The 20,865-nt window shown below is 32.8% G+C and overlaps 1 protein-coding gene across 5 annotated transcripts in view; it reads right to left on the bottom strand.

The window, feature by feature from the left end:
• Positions 1 to 20,865, bottom strand: part of USP15 (ubiquitin specific peptidase 15) — a 125,024-nt gene that overhangs the window by 27,788 nt on the left and 76,371 nt on the right. For 3 of the 5 annotated variants that reach the window (XM_043446343.1, XM_043446344.1, XM_043446345.1), the window contains one exon: positions 16,082 to 16,226. In XM_043446343.1, coding sequence (XP_043302278.1) covers positions 16,082 to 16,226 — 145 coding nt within the window. Of the gene's footprint in view, positions 1 to 1,806; positions 1,953 to 16,081; positions 16,227 to 20,865 lie in introns of those variants that run through there. The other 2 variants (XM_043446347.1, XM_043446346.1) reach the window with 2 other exon arrangements.

The raw sequence follows: 20,865 nt of genomic DNA, 5'->3' as shown, positions 1-20,865 counted from the left end.
CATCTCCCTCCACCCCCCCTCACGTGTGCGTGCTCAGCTGTGTGACCCCACAGACTGCAGCCTGCCAGGCTCCTCTGTCCACGGAATTTTCCAGGCAAGAATACTGGAGTGGGTTGCCATTTCCTTCTCCAGGGGTAGTTTCAATTCTTGATGCAAAAGAGAAAAAGTAGAAAAACCTACATTAATTAACAGGCAAATGCACTTGTTAACTAGGCTAAATACTCATTTAAACTTTTTATGATCCCTAGGCAAGTTAATAGTGTGCAAAACTGACAAAAGCATTTGAGGATCTAAGTATTAAAAACTAAATTGCATATTTAGTATATGGTAATATGAATACTAAAATTTCATATTTAGTATGTAGTAGACTTTTGGCATTCATTTATTTAACCTGTGTGACTCAGCCTCTTCGCAGCTGTCTAATTGGAAGGTTCAGGATGCAAGCTACTGTGAAAAGATGTTAGTCGAGGAAGAATGATGAGAATGGTGTATTATGTGCAAACCAATCATTCTGTGAGCAAATCTGTTCCTCAAAGTGACTTTGTACTTCTCTACTTGTGCTCACATATGCATTTAAAATCAAAATCGCATGTTAAGAACGTGAATTCTTGCATGTGAATTTGAATTAGGGATCTTATGGTATATTTCTTAAAGTATTAAGACTGAGCCTTAGCATGTACACTTTCCCTTAGTATGTTCTTCCCCTGTAAGAAATTCCTACTTATTCTTTAAAACTCATCTCAACATCTCAGTACCTCAAAGATAAACTAATGTTCCTTCTTCTGGACTAATTCTATTAACTTGAACTCTTATACTGTCTTTATCCTGAGAGCAGAGTCCATGTCCTATTCGCTTTTGTAACTCAGCATCTAGCACAATGCCTGGCACATACCGTAATAAAGGTGTGATGAACGAATCAAAAACTTATATGGTAAAGCAGTCCTTAGAGAGACTGAGAACAGTGGGAAAACACTTGACTAAGATCTGAACTGCAGCCTGCTATATAACTATAACCTACTCAAAGCTCTACAAGTTAAAAAATAAAAGTCCAAATTATGCCTAAAGTGGGTTTCTTAATGAAGAAAAAGAAACTAATATGAATACTCCAAAAAAATAACTATCAAGATAAATTCATATAAGTAAAAGATATGTGAAAGGAAAATATATGGTAATATATTTTCACAAAGACTCTTTCCCTCAAATCAACCTGGAACTAGACATAATAATTCTTCAGAGAATTATTCTAAATAATCAAAGATCTCATCTACTGGACATTCTATATGGGTCAATGTATACAGACTTTTAACCACTGTCACCATGAAGAACTCTTTTTTTAAAAATGCACATAGTATTCAACTATTTTAAAAAGTATTAATTATCTATGAAAAACTCTCTGGTTATACATTTCCACCTTTAACCCAACAGGCTATAATTGGTGTATTATGTGAAGTCTGATTTTCTCTAATTATTTAAATTTCTTGGAAAGACTACAATGCTTTTTTAAAATAACTTTTCCTTAAACACACATGCAAAAATCCTATTGTTCTTATATTACTGTCAATAAGTTCTTCCATTAATGTTCTGATCAGTAAGACTGATGTTTCTAGAATTCTCTGAAAAAGTGTCTCATGTAAGAGTCTCAATTTTGTATTTCACTACAATCTTCCAGTTTTTAAAAAAACTGACCAAGTGATATAAAGTTCTACTATATAACCAAATCTCAAGTCTATAATCAACATATTTTAGGAAATGAATAATTAATAGCCATCCCAATAACTTGTAATGAATCTGGAATTTCCCCAGTACCTGGAAAATAGTCAAAGTAATCCCCTTCAAAAAGAGAAGGCTGTCTTTTGTAATGCTGAATATGAACCACTCCCTTTCTGTTCAGGTGCTCCAGAAGCCCAATTTTCAAGTGATCATGTATGCTCACTATTTTAGTAAACCGGTAACTAGAACAGGAAAGAAAACAAACTTAATTTTTGATTACCTAAAGCCTTTGAGAATTGTGTAACTCATTCTGTAACTGATCAAAATGTAATGCCACTCACAACTCTTCAAGTAGCTACACTTTCAAACTAACCAATGCTAAATATAAAAACCCAATCTAAAATGGAAATTATTTTCTTATGATTTAAAAAATAAAACCTAAAGTAATCCATGGTTAAAGTAATATTAGAATACCCCCCAATAAATTTTTCTGGATTTTAAGATTAGATGGATCAAGAATTTTCAGATTTGTCAGATTGGTTTTTTTTGTCATGACAACAGTATAAACATCCTAAAAAGGTACTGCATAACTCCAAAGCATTCTATTAAAACTGGGATGCTGGCTCTAATTATGTACTAAAGTAGTGGATAAGACAAAAAAGTATGATGTAGACTTTCACAATGAAGAACTACAAATATAAGCCTGCCCCTTCACCATGGAGATTTGAAAAATGAGATATTTTTAAGACACTTCATGTTTTTGTTATTTTTCTCCTTAGAAAAGGAAAATCGCATTATATTTGAGGGATCAATTCTGAAGTTTCTCTATATATTCTGGGGAAACAAATACAACTAAAGCCATGTTTTGCTTTACATTTCCATTCTCCAAGTTTTCTTTAAAGAACAAATTTGTGTATGTAAAATACAAGTGGATATAATTTTCATTTTAGTTTTAAAAAACTAAGTATTTTTTTCCCCTCTCCCACCTACTTAGTGAAGAGAGAATTGGCATACACTCTACTTAAAATATTAGAATTTTACATAAAGCAATTTTAAAGGCAGCATTTTTAATTAGACAAAATATTCTAACATTTTAACATTTACCATTAGTCTGGCCACTATGCTTAGGACATGAAAAAATTAAACTTCATTTAAAATCTCTGCTATCAGCATTTTCTTCAAATTCTATGGAATCTATTTTTCACACACTACTTGAATTTAATAAGAATTTTAATGAAAACTTAGGAAGTATGACAACTAATGGGAAACCTTTTGCTAGCAAAGAAATGTCAATGCCTCTTCCCCCTCACCTATAGGACTGAGAAAGAAGAATTCTGTCAAAAAGAGCACACTGCTACTTGCAGTGAGTATCTCCTGTAACTAGAACTGTCATGCTTAAAAAAGCATGATTATATAAGACTAGTGATTTTTCATATTAAAAGCTAAAAGTAGCAACTGGATAGAAGATCCACTGGATAGAAGATACCACAGAGATGTATTTCAAAGCTTTTGGGATAACGATTACATCAATAAGGATGCTACAAGCTTCAAGTAGTTGCATGATGTTTTAAAACTACTGGACTGCAACAGCAATTGTAAAAAAATTGTTTTTTAGTAACAGGTTATATGTTGAATGATTCTATGTTTAGATATTCAGTTTACTGAAAGCATTCTAAAGCTAAATGATTCTAATAACATTAGTGAATGTTAGTGCAAGTTGTATTTTAGAGAACTAAAGCTTACGAACTCAATTTTAATGTTTAGTAGCTTATCTCCTACTCTATTTTAATAATTCAGAACTGGCTCACAATAAAATTAATGTCAACATTTTTAGCAAGGAGACTTTCAAAGCTTTTAAGAAGAAACAAACTTTTATAATTTTGTGTGTGTTCAGTCCTTCACAAACAATATTCAGTTAAGAAACATTTTTGAACAAATAAACATTAAGAATTGTGTGAGCCATTCATCTTTTAGATCTAGGCACATACAGAAAGGGATAGCAGAATTTTTTTAAAAAGCTTCACTGACTTGCTACATTCTTTAAGAGAACCACCAAGTCATATACTTCTCTGTATCGTTTTATGGCAGTAGGCACATATGACAATATTTAAGCTGAGTTGAAACAGAAGTTTAAGAACTGTGTGATAACATGAACTATGAAGGTTTCTATTTTCATAATAAAAAAGAACTTTAAATTTACTTGATTAATCACTCAACAAATATTAAGAACAGAAGATCATTATTTTAAGAGTCTTCAGAAATATAGATATAATGTTCTAAAATGATGTTTTCATATCATTCACTGTGGAATCATTAAAGAAACAATTTGCACAGTAGTGAGGGTATGTTCTGCCAAGTGATTAACATGGCAGCCCAATTCAAGTGCTATCAAACTGGTTACATTGGCAGGTCTTTGTGAGAACTACATATATACATATATATTACATGTTATAATTGTTTTAAAAATTATTGTGCTCTTTGACATGTAGCTCCAGAAATACCATTAATGTGGTACAGGTGAAGCAAATATTTCAGATAAATTTTCCTAACTCAGTGTTTTTCAAACCATCTATGTGGAAGGACTAATATTTTTTAAAATTTTCAAGCTGTCATAGACTGATACTTTATAAAGTTTTTTATAAAATAAAAATGAACCACCAGAAAAATGAAATAAGAAACAACATACGGAAAACAAAGCCCCATCTTTAAATTATTAGATTTAATAGAAATTACCCTAACTACTGTAAAAGTTTTGGATCACTTATGCTTAATTTGTACAGTTATTTTATTGCTGACCAGCACAGTCTCATCCAAACACTGTGAGAAACACTATTCTAATGTACTGAACTATTATCTGCCATCATATCAAACATTGGGGATATAAAAGAAAACCAAAGACAGTCTCTAACTGCATGATTCTCACTGCATAGTAGTTATCTGTTCAGAAGAGACAGAGGAAAAGAGGTGTGTGTGCATGTGCGTGTGGGTGTCCATGAGCACATATGTGGGTGTGTGAAAGGCAACTAGGAAAGAGGCAACATTAAATATAAAGAGACCTCAGACTTAATAAATTATGAGAGTCTTAACTTTTAGTTAAGGAGCTAGGTAGGGTCCAATTTGGATTTTATCCTTTAGGTGATACGAAATGAGTTTTAAGCAAGGAGGTATTTGCATTTAAAAACAATGACGCTTTGTACTAAATGTGACACTAAATGAACTGGAAGAGGATAAATGATGAACAAAAAGATGAGTTAGGAACAAAGAAATGAGTTAGATGTATTTTTCAACAGTTCATTTAAAAGATAATCAAGTGTTAAAATACTGTACTGGCAGGACAGAAAAGGATAGATACAAGTGATATTTAAGAACAGTCGAATCAACAGATCCTGTGGTAAGTCAGGTTTTGACTTGGGTCAATGATTGCACCTATAAGGTAGTATACTAAATAAAAGCACTAAGCTTCTAGGAAATATGTTCAGTCACAGACATGCTGAGTTTGAGTTATCTGTAATAGTATTTAGGCAGGGATGTCCATCTAACAGTTACATTTTGGAGGAAAACTCAAGAGGGAGAACTGTGGTGGAGACAGCTTTGGGATTTGTCAGTTATAAGCTGTCAACTAAAGGGGCTACAAAGAGCCTAGTGAAACAGGCAGTCAAGAATGACCTTAGCAAATATGATTTCTGTGGAGTGGTATAATGGTCACAGTGATGATACAGCAGCAGTTGATACTTACACAATGCTTGTTATGTGCCAAGTACTTCTTAAGGATTTTATCTCCATGTAACAGATAAAATTAAAAAGTTTCTTATCCAGGATCATACAACTTGAAAAGTTATAGTACTAGGATTTGAAGCTGTCAAACTGCAAAATCCAAGCTTTTACCTACTGTGCTATGCTGCAGTCATGAGGATTACTGAATGGAATATGAGAAAGTAGGGAGAAAGCACAGATCATGCTTTTCAAGGTCAAGGGTACTCTGTCTTCCTCCTACCTCATTTTTTTAAAAAAGACTTGACCATGTACATATGCTGAAAGGAAGACAGTGAAGAGGTGAGGTTAAAGGTATACAACAAACAAGAAATGATTAATGAAATAAGTTTCAGGGAAGGTAAGAAAGGTCTTAGGAAGATGGTAGTATAATTATGATGATATAGATACTTTGATATGATATTCAATGAATATAAGAGGAATCATAAAGTAAATATTAATATTAGGAATCTCCTTATGAACAGTAACATTCTGGTCAAGAACTTGTTTTTAATTTCTTTTAAGAACAGTTACTGAAAGCTTTCTCTTGAGCAAGGTACATGATGCTTAAAAAAGCCCTGGGTAATTACTGAAGAATTTACACAAAATACCTTAATTTTATACAAAATCTATTTAAAAATATATGTATTCATTCATATATGCATAATATGCATGTGTATGCATACTGTTTTGTATATGTGTGTCAGCCAACGACTCAGTTTATATTCAAAGCAAAATCTGTCTAAATGAACAGAGATCTTTAATTACATATGAGACCTGATTATTAAGCAAACAGTGATTTTCCAGTAAACCCTTCAAACTCAAATGAATGTCATCTTTGATGCAATTACTTTAGGAGACTATATGTTTGTTTCACTGATACTGTCACTGCTCAAAATATTTTAGGTACTTCTCTTCTTAGAGATGAGAGATGTATGAGAAAGCACTGTTACCTATATAGCATCCAGGAGGTATCAATATGTTTATTGAGTGTATGAGCAATGTGTTTTTTGCTATGGTAAAATAAGATTTCTGATGTAGGGATTTCTATGATAAAAAAAAGGTGCTCATGTGAACAAGTATGAGCTATAATGTTACAGTTGTACCTCTGGTATGTCATTGCTATTTTTATCACCAGGTTAACCAAACATAAGTCTTAGTGAATAATGTACTCAACAAATGAAATCAAGACTCAATTCAACTGTCACCTCCTTAGTGAAGCCTCACTTATTTCCCAATAGATCTCTTTGCTTCTCAAATACTTGGCTCTCATGCTTTCTATATCACATATTATCTTATTTATTTACATGTTTATCTTATTCACTAGAATGAAATTCTAGAAGATAGGCACTGTTTTTCAACTCTGTATTACCAATGTCTAGAACAATGCTTGGCACAGAGTAAGTCTCAATGTATGTTTATTGGATTAGCTAAATACATTAGCCACCCAAAACAAGACTAGCCTAGCTGCTCTTAATTTCTTTGACCCCTTTTTCTTTCAACTCGAGATGAACCCAATTGTCTTATTGTATGAGCCCAGCCATCTATTTTATGCACTATGTAGCTGAACACTGTTCCAGAGAACTTTAAGTGAATAAATCTATATCATTCTAAACTGGCGGTCCTCGATCTCAAGTGAGATCTCAGCACTGCTGAGCAATCTTACTCGTGCACTCTTAGCTTGTAACAAGGCCTCATTCTTTTGGAAGTCATCACAAAATCTAGAAACTACTTGAATCCATAATCCCCTTCTTTTCTCTTGTTGCAACAGCAGTCTTTCCCCTACTCACATGTTAAACTGTAAGTCTTAGTCCTGGAATCTCTTTTTCACAGATGCCCTCTCTTTACAGATGCAATCATTTCCCTGATTTTAAAACCAACTACAAACAGCCACATTTTTATTTCCAGCCTAAGCCTGTGGTCTGTATTCCATACTCTTAGAACATCTATCTGTCTATGATATATCCACTTGGATGTTTCATGGGCAGGACAAACTGCATATGCCTAAAATTGACTCATAATCTTCTCCTTACTCCAAACCTACCTCCCGTGTCTCTCCTCCCACTGTTATCATTATGTTATCATTATGATGCACAAGCCAGAAGTCAGACACACACTTGTGATTTCGTTTACTTTTCATTAATTTGAATGCCAGCTACATGCCAGACACTGTTTGAGGTAATAGGGCTATAGCAGTGACTAAAACAAAGTCCCCATGCTCATGGAGCACGAATTGGGAGTAGGGAGAGGCCAACAGACAAAAAAACTCAAATATATATATATAGCAAATATCAGGTGGTCATGCAATGGGAAGGGCAGTTACCACTGTATACAGAGTGAAGAGGGAAACATCTGACTCATATAAGTGTAGACACCCCAAGGCAGGAACATTTGTGAAATGTGGGGGGTGGGGGGGCTAAGTGAGGAGGGAGCAGAGGGAGCATGGAGGAAAGTCGTAGAAAATAAGATAGCAGGAGCCACATCATACAGAGTCTTATAGTCTCTTTTAAGAACTGTAGCTTTTGCTTGGTGAAATGAGAAGGCATTTAGTGACATGAAGAAGGAATAACAGGAAATGCTTTAATTAAAAAAAAAAATCTATTTATTTGGCTGCGCTGGGTCTTAGTTGTGGCATGTGGGAATGATTCCAGGCCCCATGCATTGGGGGCATGGCGTCCTAGCCATTGGACACCAGGAAAGCCCCTGCTTTAAGTTCAAAAGCATCTCTCTGAAAGTTTATTTTTGAGGATGAATCATAGGGGCTAAGGGTATAAGCAGAGAAATCAGTTAAAAGATAACTACAGTAAACCAGATGAGATGATAGCTGCCTGGAACCTTTAATGCCTTTATAATGCATTAAAATCCAAATTCCCCCTACATGATCTGGTCTTTGCCTATTTCTTTGAACTCATTTTATCCCCCCCGCCCCCTCCCCATTTTAAATATTATCCCACGGGTTACTCATCTTTGGTTCCTCAAACCTGCATGCCTTAGGGGCTTTGCACATGCTGTTGTTGCTCTGTCTGACTTCAATTCTCAATTGCCTAACTAACACCTATTTTTTGGTCACCGTTCAAACGTTACTTCCGGGGAGCATGTATTCCAGTATAAATCAGAGGCTCTCCCAGGTCTTATTATACTCATTGTCCTTCCATGATTTTTTCTCTTTATGATGCTTAGCACACTCACAATTTAATGTTTATACTCTACTAGACTAGGGCTGCCCCAGTGGCTCAGACAGTAAAGACGCTGCCCGCAATGCAGAAGACCTAGATTTGATCCCTGGGTTGGGAAGATCTCCTGGAGAAGGAAACGGCTCCCCACTCCAGCATTACTGCCTGCAGAGTCCCACGGATAGAGGAGCCTGGTGGGCTACAGCCCACGGGACCACAAGGAGTCAGACACGGCTGAGCGATGATCACGCTCCCCCACCAGACTACGGTTCACGGAATCCGTACGCTTTGCTCGCACAGCACAGTCAGTGTCTCCCAGAGCGAAAGGCCCTCAGTGGGCCTTCGGTGAATATTTGCTGAGTAAACGAATGGACGTGCTAAGCCGCTTCAGTCGTGCCTGACTCTTTGCGGCCCCATGGAGTACAGCCCACCAGGCTCCTCTGTCCATGGGATTCTCCAGGCAAGAATACTGGAGTGGGTTGCCATTTTCTTCTCCAATGAATGGATAACTTAACACTTATTATTTGAAAAAAATTATACAGCTTGATCCCCTACAATATTCTGGAGATAAAGCTCTGAATAACATTTTGGAAAATCAACTTTATCATCAAAGGAAGAGAAATATCCATCAGTGATATTCAGAAGAATGAAAGCAATTCTAAAAGGAGTTCTTAAATTATTTCAAACACACCATCAAATATAATCTCCCAGGGAAAGTGTCTGAATCATAAAATAGTAATACTACCAAATGGAAACATTTTGTATTATGGGGACCATATATTTTGCATAAACATAAAAACATTTTTAACGGATGCACAACAATGTGAATATATTTAATACCACTGAACTGTACACTTAAAGATAGTTGAAATGGTAAATGTTGCTATGTATATGCAACCACAATAAAATATAAGATTTTAAAAGCACTTCTTACAAGTTGACTAGTATAACTATGAAATATACATTATCTCAGGATGTCTGAATTAAAATAGACATCCTAATGTCAGCCAGTTTTAACTCATTCATTAACTTGTCTTAGTGAATGACAAGTTACTTAAACTTTCCTTGTCTCAATTTCCTCTTCAGTGAAATAAGGATATCAGATGCCCTAACTCAAAGGTCTCTACGAAGGGAAAAGTAAGAATGTGACAATGATAGGAAAAACCACCTTTACTAGGCAAAGAAGGGTACTGTTACTATCAGAGGTTGTAGGTTCACTACTGGGCTCTTAATATTTCAATATGAGTTTATGAGAATTAGTAATCTATTTTAAATACTATTACTAATTAAAGCAATGGTTTTTAGTAACCAACTCACTCGCCAAGTATAGTTTAGGAATTATTGTAAAGAAGTGATTGGTAACACCAAGCAAAAGTTTCCATATAGATAGTATTAAAAAAAAAATGAATTAAGCATCCATTATTGGCAAAGCAAAAACACTGATGAAGTTGATCACTGGTAACATGAATTACCACAAACTATTTTTACTCACCAACTGAAATAGAAAGATGACCTTAAGTGTGCCAGTAGAAGAAAAAAAATCTAATAGAGAGGGCCTCTTGTAATTAATACAGCATAACATTAACTGACTAGAATTTAAATACATACATTAGGACAAACAGGTAAAAGATAAAAAGCCTTTAAGATATATTTAGCATGGCTTTCTCCTTTCTAGGGCTCTATCTGTCCAATAGCTTATATTTTTCCAGTGACTAATAATACCAATTTATAAAATTCAGAACATAAACCTGATATACTTTAGAATATTCCAATCATAATGTGTTGAGTGACATGCATATTTTTAATAAAGGAAAAAAATGTATTTTGGAAAAAGCTTTTGATATCAAGGAAATTAACTGTTTTTGATTGTTAGGTAATACAACTAAATCTGAAACCATTTTTTCTTTTCTTGCTTCTTTACTATGCAAAGAAGGGTACTTTGGTAACTACTAAATTGTAACTACTAAAATGTAGTTACCATTATAAAGACTGACATTTTTTATGTTTTCTTACTTTGAATAATTATTAAAATACAAGATAATTCAGTCTGATTATATTAGTAACTGCCACTATATGTCAGCATTCCAAGTAATTCTACCTCATGAGTGTAATGTAAAACAATTCTGTATTAAAATCAGACGTTATTATCTACAACTCCTTGAAATAAGCCTTTCCCTTGTAATCTGTACTCATGTCATTTCGTATTCTAGAATACGACAAAACATAAAAGTTATATTAACAGAAACAGAAGCATTAATACTAGAGAAATGTGTATATTAATTTGGAAGAATGTGAAGAACAGACAAGATCACTGGTTACAAAAGGCATATTTTCAAGATTAGAAATCACCATTAGCCAACTTACACAGTACAAAGCATTCAATCAAAGATACAGCTTCTGCCCCAGTTATGAAAACTAAATACTTACAGAATTATGCTATATCTACTCTTTCCCCTAATAGTCTGCCTGACAATTAAGGTTCTCTTTTCCCAGTCCCCTTACTTTTTCTAAAGGGAAGAAACACTTCTCCCTTTCCCTAGTTCAAACAAGGGAGAAGTAAAAACACTGGCGTCTGTGATAAGAAAGTGAATGGTTCTAATATAAGTAAGGTTGTTTCCATTTCTTTACCTTTATCAAAATGGAAAGATCTGATTGAGTTGCCATTTGACAAGATGATTAAACATATTTTTGATGCTAGTTTGCCATGTAATTTTTGGCACGCAGTATGGAAGGAGCTCAAATATATTGAGTTTAATTGCTTGGGTAAAAATCTGCCGTAAGAATAGGATTTGAATTTTTCATCAGCCACATTCTCAGTTTATCTCAAGCCATCATTTTCTTCAAAATCCTAAACTATTTAAAAAAATTCTTATCTTTCTGTGGTGAGGTGTTTCGTTTTTGTGATTGAAAGAAACTATGTTCATACTGAACCAAAAGTTTGGTTAATTTGAATAAAAATTAGAAAGTTTCATGTTAAACTGTGTTTCCAAGAATTTGTTCCAATAAATGCAAAAGCAAGCTCAAGGTAAGTGCAGAAAAGCATTATACTTAGTTCTGTTCACAGATATCAAGTACTCCAACACAGAAATAATAGCTTTAGTAGTGACTTTTTCACAGTTTTGCATTATATGTGAATCCAGTTTCTTAAAAGAATGTTATTTCTGTGTAATATTACTCTTTCTCTTGAATTACGTCTTTAAAAAAAAAAAAAGACTTTTCAACTTTCTATATTCTTTGGAAACTTTCAACATTCTTTGGAATTTACAGAATAACTTTTTACCTAACCCAACAGATCATAGGAGAAAGTTGACTTTAAAAACATTTGGAATTCCAACTGACATTTATGACAAAGGATAAAAAATAGGTCCTTGATTATCATCTTTTTTTTTTTTTTTAATGACTTCTTAGTGTCTGTTTAAGAAGCCCTATTACTTTCAAGTAAAGAGTTTGAAAACAACCATCTTACGCCATGCTGCTTTCCAGTGGAAAAGACCATATCACTCCCCTGCTTCAAATCCATCTGAAGAGCTGCTTCTTCCAGGAAGCCAATCATGAGCATCCTACGCCTTGACAATGAAAAAGACAAGGGTTGGAGTGCTCCTGAAATCTACTCAACTAATGCTAATTAAAATTACCTCCAAAAATGCAAATTTAAAAAACTAGACATTTTCTCAATGGAGTAGTATATTAAGGGCTGGAAAACTACTTTGCTAACTCATTTTGCTACTGGAACACAGTGATGTATGCCTATAATCATAACTGCTGAGGAGGCTGAGGCCAGAGATTACCTGAACTCAAGAATTTTAAATTTCCTGCACACTGATTATTCATGAAAAGTTCTAGGCTGTTATATCCCTTGCTTAGTCCGTACGCCTAGGAGAACTAAGTGAACAAAGCTCAGAAATGGAGATGATAAAATATCATTATTGAAATAACACTAAACAACAAAAACAAAAAAATTAAAAGTACATTCAATTTTTTCCTCATTCCCTAGGTCCAGACAAAGTGGAATAAGACTTGTAGGAAAGGGGAAAAAATAAACACAGGGACTATGGATGGTAGAATTTTCCCACAGTCACTCTGCTTAACTCCTTAAAATAAAAAAAAGATAATATCAACCTAATGTCTATTCATTTATGATGTGCCAGTCACTATCCTAAGAACTTTATAGTCATCAACTCACTTAATCCTCATAAAACTTCTAAGATAAGGGGACTACTGATATTATTTTCCTCACCTGAGGAGAAAAATAAGTTGTAGAAATAACTTATACAGGGTAGCACAGCTAATTAGCAGGAGAGATGTTAAACTAGTCCTTAGAGTCCTGGGATGCCATGAGCATGCTCCTAGGGCCATTATACAGGAGAAAAGCAGACAGGACTCTGGGCACTTCAACCAACCAAAGCAACTTCACTGTATCTATTTAATTGCTGAGGATACAATTAAAGTTTTCACAGTAATAATTCAAAAAAGATTTTCATGTTAAAAAGCAAAACATCTGAAAGTTACAATATTAAGACTATAATCTTAATAGGTCAGGACCTAAGTTTAATTGTATCCCACATGTTTGACGTCTAGCAGATATTAACTAGCTAAACAAACTACATGGCAGCACTATATTCACCAGAAAAATTTAACACTTATCCATACCATTATTCAGAGAAAATCTTGAGTCTCAGCATTTTTAAACTGAATAACAATGATAATATTAAATCACACTCAAATTGGTGCTGCTTAGTTTTTAATCACAAATGATTAATTTAATTATCTCAAGGCTACTGATGGGTTAAGCATAACCTATGCTCACACAGAAAAAATAGCTATGCTTTTGCACCCATATTTTTAAAGATATTATCAACAATTACACTGCCTAATGTACTAATGTCCACTCATATCTTTTAGAATTACTGAATTAATAAGAGATTATATTACAATTCAAATTATCAGTAGAAAATTCATTTTATAATATTTATTGAAGTTAATGAACTATCTTTCATTTCACAGAAGTTACAAGGAAATTTAAATGGTGAATTTTCTATTTCAAAGCTGACATCCAAAGCAATTAAAAATTATAGATGCTTTAAGAAAATATAACTGAAGTACTAGCTTTTCTAATTCTGAATTTAGATTAAAATTCAAAAGCAGCAAAAATTAAAACTAATTTTTTCTCTTCCCCAACTTGGAAAGTTTTATTTTAACGAGAGTAGTTCTTTAAAATACTTTGTTGAAATTTTCATGAAAAATTTCTCTTTTATGATTATTAGAAAATTACAAACTATCACCCTAACAAACCTCATCCTCATGTCTATATCTCAGCTGAAATGAAACAAAAGGTGAAATATATTAAAGAGAAGTCAGCATCAGGTATACCAGTTTATTGTAATAAAACTTTCAACAGAAGAATAAAGTAGCAAAATGAAGTTTTTCCCTTAAGTATACACAAGGAAGTTCAACAAATGCCAAATCTAGCTCAACAAAGTTGATTAGGCACAGGAAACGAAAATTGCCTTAGAAGAAATATAGTTTGAATGTAAGCCAGAGACTCTCTGGCATGAATGATTAGCATGAACACTAATTCTTTTTCTAACGGACTCAAATTTTTTATGCTTATGCAACTAAAATTTTTACAGAAATCCTATTCTTAATCCTTATGAAAAATCACCAAGGTTGGTTTTCCGTACTAGAATGTTAAAACAAAAACAAAACCCAAAAGACCTCAAGATATCAAGACTCCAGAATGAAAATAATTTTGGTAATGCAAGGATAAGCAGTTGTATAAAAATTAATGTGACTTGCGATATGAGAAAGGGTTTTCTGATACTGATATAACCACTGTTTATATATATAAAACATTTTCCGGAGATGGTGCTAAATATGACTTTTCAGTGATTAGGCAGAGTAATCCAACAGACACAGAAACAAAATGGCAATGTCTGCCTGTCCCTATCTCAGAAAGCTCAGCACCCATGCACTTTATTATCCAAATTAAACTGTCAGGATTACAGTAGTTTTGGCTTGTTCTTTTCAGATGAGTTACCGTTCTCTTCTTCCGGAAAATAAAGACAAAATATTTTAAAATTAAATTGTCTAACAATTGCTAGGATCCTAGAAAAAAAATTTGGATAAAGTGATTCACATTAAAGTATAAGCAGTATTACTCATCAAAGTAGGTTTAAAGGAACAGTTTATTAAACCTACACATATCTGCTTGAGCAGACAATTTACTGATTGGCTCAACTTTAAACCAAGATATCTGGAATTTATCAATTTTACACACTCTAGTGTGTGTCTTAAAAAAGCTGCCAACTCCTGGTCAAGAGTTATGATGGCTAAACTCTAATTTTTCAAGAATGCTATAACGACAATGGTTAATTTAGGAAACAAGTGCATTAATGAGAATGTACAAATTATTTATTTAGAATTTTGAATGAAAGAGAGTCCTATACTTTCTTCAGATAGTCAAAAAGATTTGCGAGTATGTCCTTATCACTCTACATCTGTGTTTAATCTGTATCTTTGGAGGGTGGTTCCTGGGCATAGGAGATTCAGTATTAAAATCTGAATAGAGAACAGAACACTGTAGATTTAGAAATAAAATTCAGAATTGGGGAAAAAAAAACAAACAAAAGACTTGACAAATGTAGGTAAAATTCAAATATCAAAATAGTATACCATTATCTTGGGCTCTTTGAAACACAAAATTTTATTTTAAAAGGGAAATAAAATAACCAGCTCTAATTTTATGCACAGTGACAATGATATTCAAGTATATATAGATCTTGTTACTTCTAAATCAAAGATATCAGTATTTCACAAGTAAAATTGGAAGAAGGTACAGACAATAGGAAGAAAAAGGAAGCTCTATGGAACAGACAAAGGGGAAAAAAGGGCAGTGATCTCTTATATCCCCAAATTGAAAGAGCATTAAGGGAAAGTGATTTATTAAAATGTGTATACAAAATTTCATTAAATTTTATTTTTTAAAATCTTAATTTCACATTAAAGTAAAAAAAAAAAGATTTAAAAATAATTTTTTTTTAAGAGGTGGAACACTGGTGACCATAAAAATCATTTTCTGAGATTTCCATCCATGTCTTAAAAAATAAGAGATTTCATGTAAAGGAGAGATCTCACTAGTTTTTTTCTTCTTCTCAGAGAGCCTAGGTTTTCTGATTGGTATTTTCTGATTGGAATTATACTTTCCCATGAATTTATACTTCATCTTCTACTACGTGATAATCAATCACATGCCACCTAGCTGAGAAGCATAAGATATTCTACTACTAGCATCAGAATGAATCAAATGTGCATGCTTCAAGCGTCCATGAAAACAAAAGCTCTTCAAACATAAAATACTCAAGTTCTGACATGGAAAACCCAACTCTATCCCTCCTGTATTACTGGTTTCCATAAAGCACAGGAGTTTCACTTTGTTTGGAAAGACCTACCTGAATAGCTGAGTTCATGAAACACGTATTTCCCAAGTTACTTAGGCCACAGAGGCCTGGTTGTTCATTGTTTCTTCCAGGTTCTGAATAATCATAGTTCTTATAAGCGGTATATGATGGGAGACAATAATTTGAGTTTTTCACACTGGAAGAAAAAACAAAATATTTTTCATAATGCACAATTATCATCATACAGTTATAATGAACATAGTACTTTAAACCTCTTTGAGACAGGTGGTCAGTTATTAATTTTTTTATAAAGTACCTAACCGAGGTACTTCTAACATGAACCTATATCACAACAATCCCCTTAATTAATATATTTCTCATTCAATCAATAAAATCACTGTATCATATACCACACCGACCAATACAAACCACATTATATCTTTCTACACTTCATTAACTGGAGCAGCTTCACAGCTTGCTCTGTTCCTCACTGCTGCAACAAATTCGAAAAATTCAGATTTTAAACACCACCCGCAGCAATAAATCATCTCATTTATGTCCCTTTTACATCTTGCTATTGTAATAGAGTGGGAACAAGAGAAACAGGAAGAGTTGTGTTTTAGTTACAGGTAAGAGCAGAGATTTCCAGGGCCTCTGCAACATCACTGTTCTGATGCACTGAAGATTTTATTTATAGTATTCTACGCTAGATTAGCAAAATCTAGTATGCAAATGCAGAAAAAAGTGTGGGATGATTAGGTATGCAAAACTGAAATGATTCTAAGCAAGTACATTTCAGTATTAATATTATAGAAAGAATCTTCTAGCTTGTTAGATTAAAGCAATTTGTTTAACTAGATAAATACAACTTCAGGATAATATGTACTATGATGAGTACAATAGATAATAATCTTAAAAAAAATGATGTAACAGTCAACCTTTAGAGAATCAGGGTAATTTTATAAAGAACTAAGAAAATCAATAAGCTAGACTCCTCCCTTTTTTTACATGTAATTAAAAATTTGTTTGTGGAAAATAATGGCTTCTTAACTTTTAATAGGTTATCTTATAAGCTATTTATGATGAATGCTTTGGATAAACCTAAACAAGAATCAAGTTCATTTGCTAAAAACAAATAAAAGAACACACTATTACAAATAAACTTGGTAAATCAGTTAACTCTGATAACCTCAACTGGCTACAATTTATTCCTGGTATTATTTTTTCAAAAACAGTTTTTACTTGTAATTTCAAATAACTTTCCATTGTAGCTTCTATACTCTCACTTTATAATTACAACAGTTTAAATGAACTGTACTACTGCCTGTTCTAACAAAACCTTAAGTAAACAAATATGCCCCAACACAAAACCCTATCAACCAATAATTATACACATAATGCTATACCATTAATATTTTTGTATTCACCATAAATAAAAGATCAACTCTTATACTAAAAAATTAATCTACCCTAAACTTAAAAACAGCAGGGTCCAAAGAAGTGCTTCATAGACTGGTAGCTATTTACTTGTTCTAAAGTTAAAGGAAAAAAAATGGGTTCAAGCATCTTTTGAAGATCACTAGCCTTATAATTTTTATTACCAGTAACTAAGTCCAAGGCACCTGTCAACAATTCAATATATATTCACTTAATAACTGATTCTTGACGCTAACTTCTAGGATATATAACAGAAAAACTGAATTGTGTTCTTCTTTCTTCCCTTTAAGACGTGCTTAAAATCAAGGCCTGCTATACATTACAAAAATAAAAGGTCTACATTTTCAACACGTTGAAAAACAATATATTTTTTATAATTGCTATATTTAATATATGTATATTATATATATCAGCTATAAAATTATAATAAAACAAGTCACAATACAGAGGGAAAGTATGTCCAAATGCATGTTCATGCACACACACACCCATATCCACACTGACAGCCAAGCAAGTGAAAAGACTAAAAGCACACTTATAAGCTATTCATATTCAGATCCCCTCTACCCCCAATAACAAATAAGTGTTGAAAACTCAACTCTTCTTTGAGGCAAGAGGATGGAGTTTGCTGGGACAGGGATTCCTATTTACTGAAAAATGAATACAAAACTCATATGTAAAAGCAGTGTTTGGTTTTATCTTTTAAGATCTGAATACTTAAAGGATATCTGCATTTTAGTTTAAGTGACAGGATAAGTATAAACCTTGTCCAAAGACTGAGATACTAGTCTAGATGCTCAATGATAATAATGAAAACAAATTAAAAATATTTTAATACTGTCTTCATTGGTCACTTATAATCCACATCTTTTGTGCTCTTTAAATCAAATAAAGTCTGCTGAGGAAAATACCAAAGCCAGCAGCTCTTTAAACACTACAGCAAAGAACAGGGAAACCTAAGCCCAAAAGACAGCTTCAATACCTTTCATGATGACTTCTGCTATTTGTTTTTCTAAAGACTGTAAACTAGTCCTTATCCCACAGGGTTTGCTACTTTGCAAAAATAAATGAGTTTGCCAGGAATCTTAATAAGAATTTTAATACTATACTAGATTAATTATGTATTAAAAATCTATCATCTTAAATGAATATACATTTAAAAGTTTATGCTTACTTTGCAGTTAATGAAATGATGCTTCCACCAAGTAACTTGTCAAAAGCCAGATCACTAGCTAGCTCTGGCAGTCGTTAGTTCCAGTTCCTTTTCATCGCTTAATCTCTTATACAAAGTCATTTCCATTGCAAATAAAAGAGTTTTAAATGAATTAACAGAAAAACAGAATGTGCTCTGATGTGGAAAGCCACGATTTGAGACAATAAATACATTAAAGAGATTTATTTTTAAAGGCAGTATTATAGCAAAGCAAATGTAGCAAGACAGAAGAAAATGCAGTGAAAAGAAAGATTTTGACATATATAATGAATATTGTATGAATTAATAAGAAAACTACAAGGAAAACAATATTCAGGCATAATATTAGTCTTTAATAAAAACTTAACCTTTATTAAACTTAAATAATTCCAAGTACACTTTGTTATTACTATTATAACAAATATTCTTATTTCTAAAAATGAAAATTCTGTATCTTAATAATGTATCAGTTTAAATCTTGAATTTGTAAATAAATGCCATATAAACTTGTATGTCAGAACTACTGATTTTAACATGCACTTTCACCGTAGTGTATAGCCACATACATGAAGTTTCATAAATGTACTTAAACAATGTTACTACCCATTTTACATACTTTCAATGAAAGAAATCGTGCTATTTCCATCTGAAGTCTTAAGCAGCTACTTATTTCCACAAGTTGAAAAGAAACTCAAGAAGTAAATTTTATGTGCGATAACCTTTTAGGTAAACATGACAGCATTAATTCAAGTTTTTTCAAGTTAAAAAAACTCATTTCATAAATGTTTAAATTTTGTTCCTTACTAAGAAAGAGAAGTTTTACATTAAGTGGTACCAGCAACTATTTACTACTAAAATTTCCAATATGAAAGGACTATTTTAGTGTCTAGACAAATATAAATAGCTAAAAACATAATCTGGTCATAGGAGTAGAATCATTATTCATGTTCTAAATTTAAGAAACCACTCCCAATTCCCCTTTTTAATGTTTTCTCCAGTCAGAGGTTTTTGAAATCACACTGTATTGTCATATTTTCACTATGAGAAGGAAATAAGACAAACACAGAAGCACCAGACCACATGTACTAATATGGCTGCTCTGGTCAAAATACAGTCTATGTTCAATACAGTCTATAACATTGTTCAATACAATGTTAAAAAATCTCTCTCCAAAGAATAACTAACTGTAAATACACGTATAGAATAACTAACATGTACAGAATAACTATAAACACATGGAACCAAATTCTTTTACAGTAGGTGTGGGAGCCATGTGCAATCGGCAGAAACACAAATAATATTTTATCTCTTATGAGAAAATTACTTTTAATGAATTAAAAGATACTATGTAAAATACAAACCAGATTATAGGAGGATTCCTTTCACTCTTTTGCTTGAGAATAAACATTTTTGAATAGAAGAGAACATACTACATTGCAATTTTGGATATCCAGTGTCTTCAATATTTCGCTATTATACTATAGTGTGCATATCTTGTTACTACTGAAATAAAGGAATAAATGTTTTAAATCTTGATACAGATAGCAAACTCTTTTCTAGAAAAGCTGGACTAACATTCCAACCAGTCAAACAGAATCCTTACAAGAAAATATATCATCACTTAACTTTTCCCAGTGCGATGGAGGTGGGGGGAAGTGGATGGAGTTGGTTATGGTTTTAATTTACCTATCTCTAGTTAGTGAATTTGAACATTTAAAATGTTTAATTCTTTTATTTTTACAGCCCAGCTACATCATTTACTCACTTTTCTAGCCATCTGAAAAAATTCCTTGCTGATTTTTATAAGCTTGCTTTATTAAGAATATTTGCCCTTCATTGCCATTTCTGGCAAGAATTTTCTTCACTTATTTGCCTTTTAATTTTTATATACCTGACAATTAATACTTTTTAATAGCAATCTAATTTTTCTAACAGCATTTCCTGGATAATCTGCCCATTCTCTATTAGTCTAGAATATTGATACTTTCTGATCACATTAAATTCTTTTGTATATAAAAGTCTGTTTCTGAGCTGTCTTTTCTATTCCACTGATCTGGAGGCGTATTACTGGGTCAGTACTTTGCTGTTTGAATTCTATCTTTGTAACAGGTTGTGATATTTAACAGGATTAATCATTTTCAATGTTTTTCCTTTCCAAAGTTATTTTGGCTATTCTTATATTTTTATAATCCAGATGTATGTTAAA

Source organism: Cervus canadensis, chromosome 25, assembly GCF_019320065.1.
Source record: "Cervus canadensis isolate Bull #8, Minnesota chromosome 25, ASM1932006v1, whole genome shotgun sequence".
Classification (NCBI taxonomy): Eukaryota; Metazoa; Chordata; class Mammalia; order Artiodactyla; family Cervidae; genus Cervus; species Cervus canadensis.
This window is presented reverse-complemented; position numbering and strand designations above follow the sequence as displayed.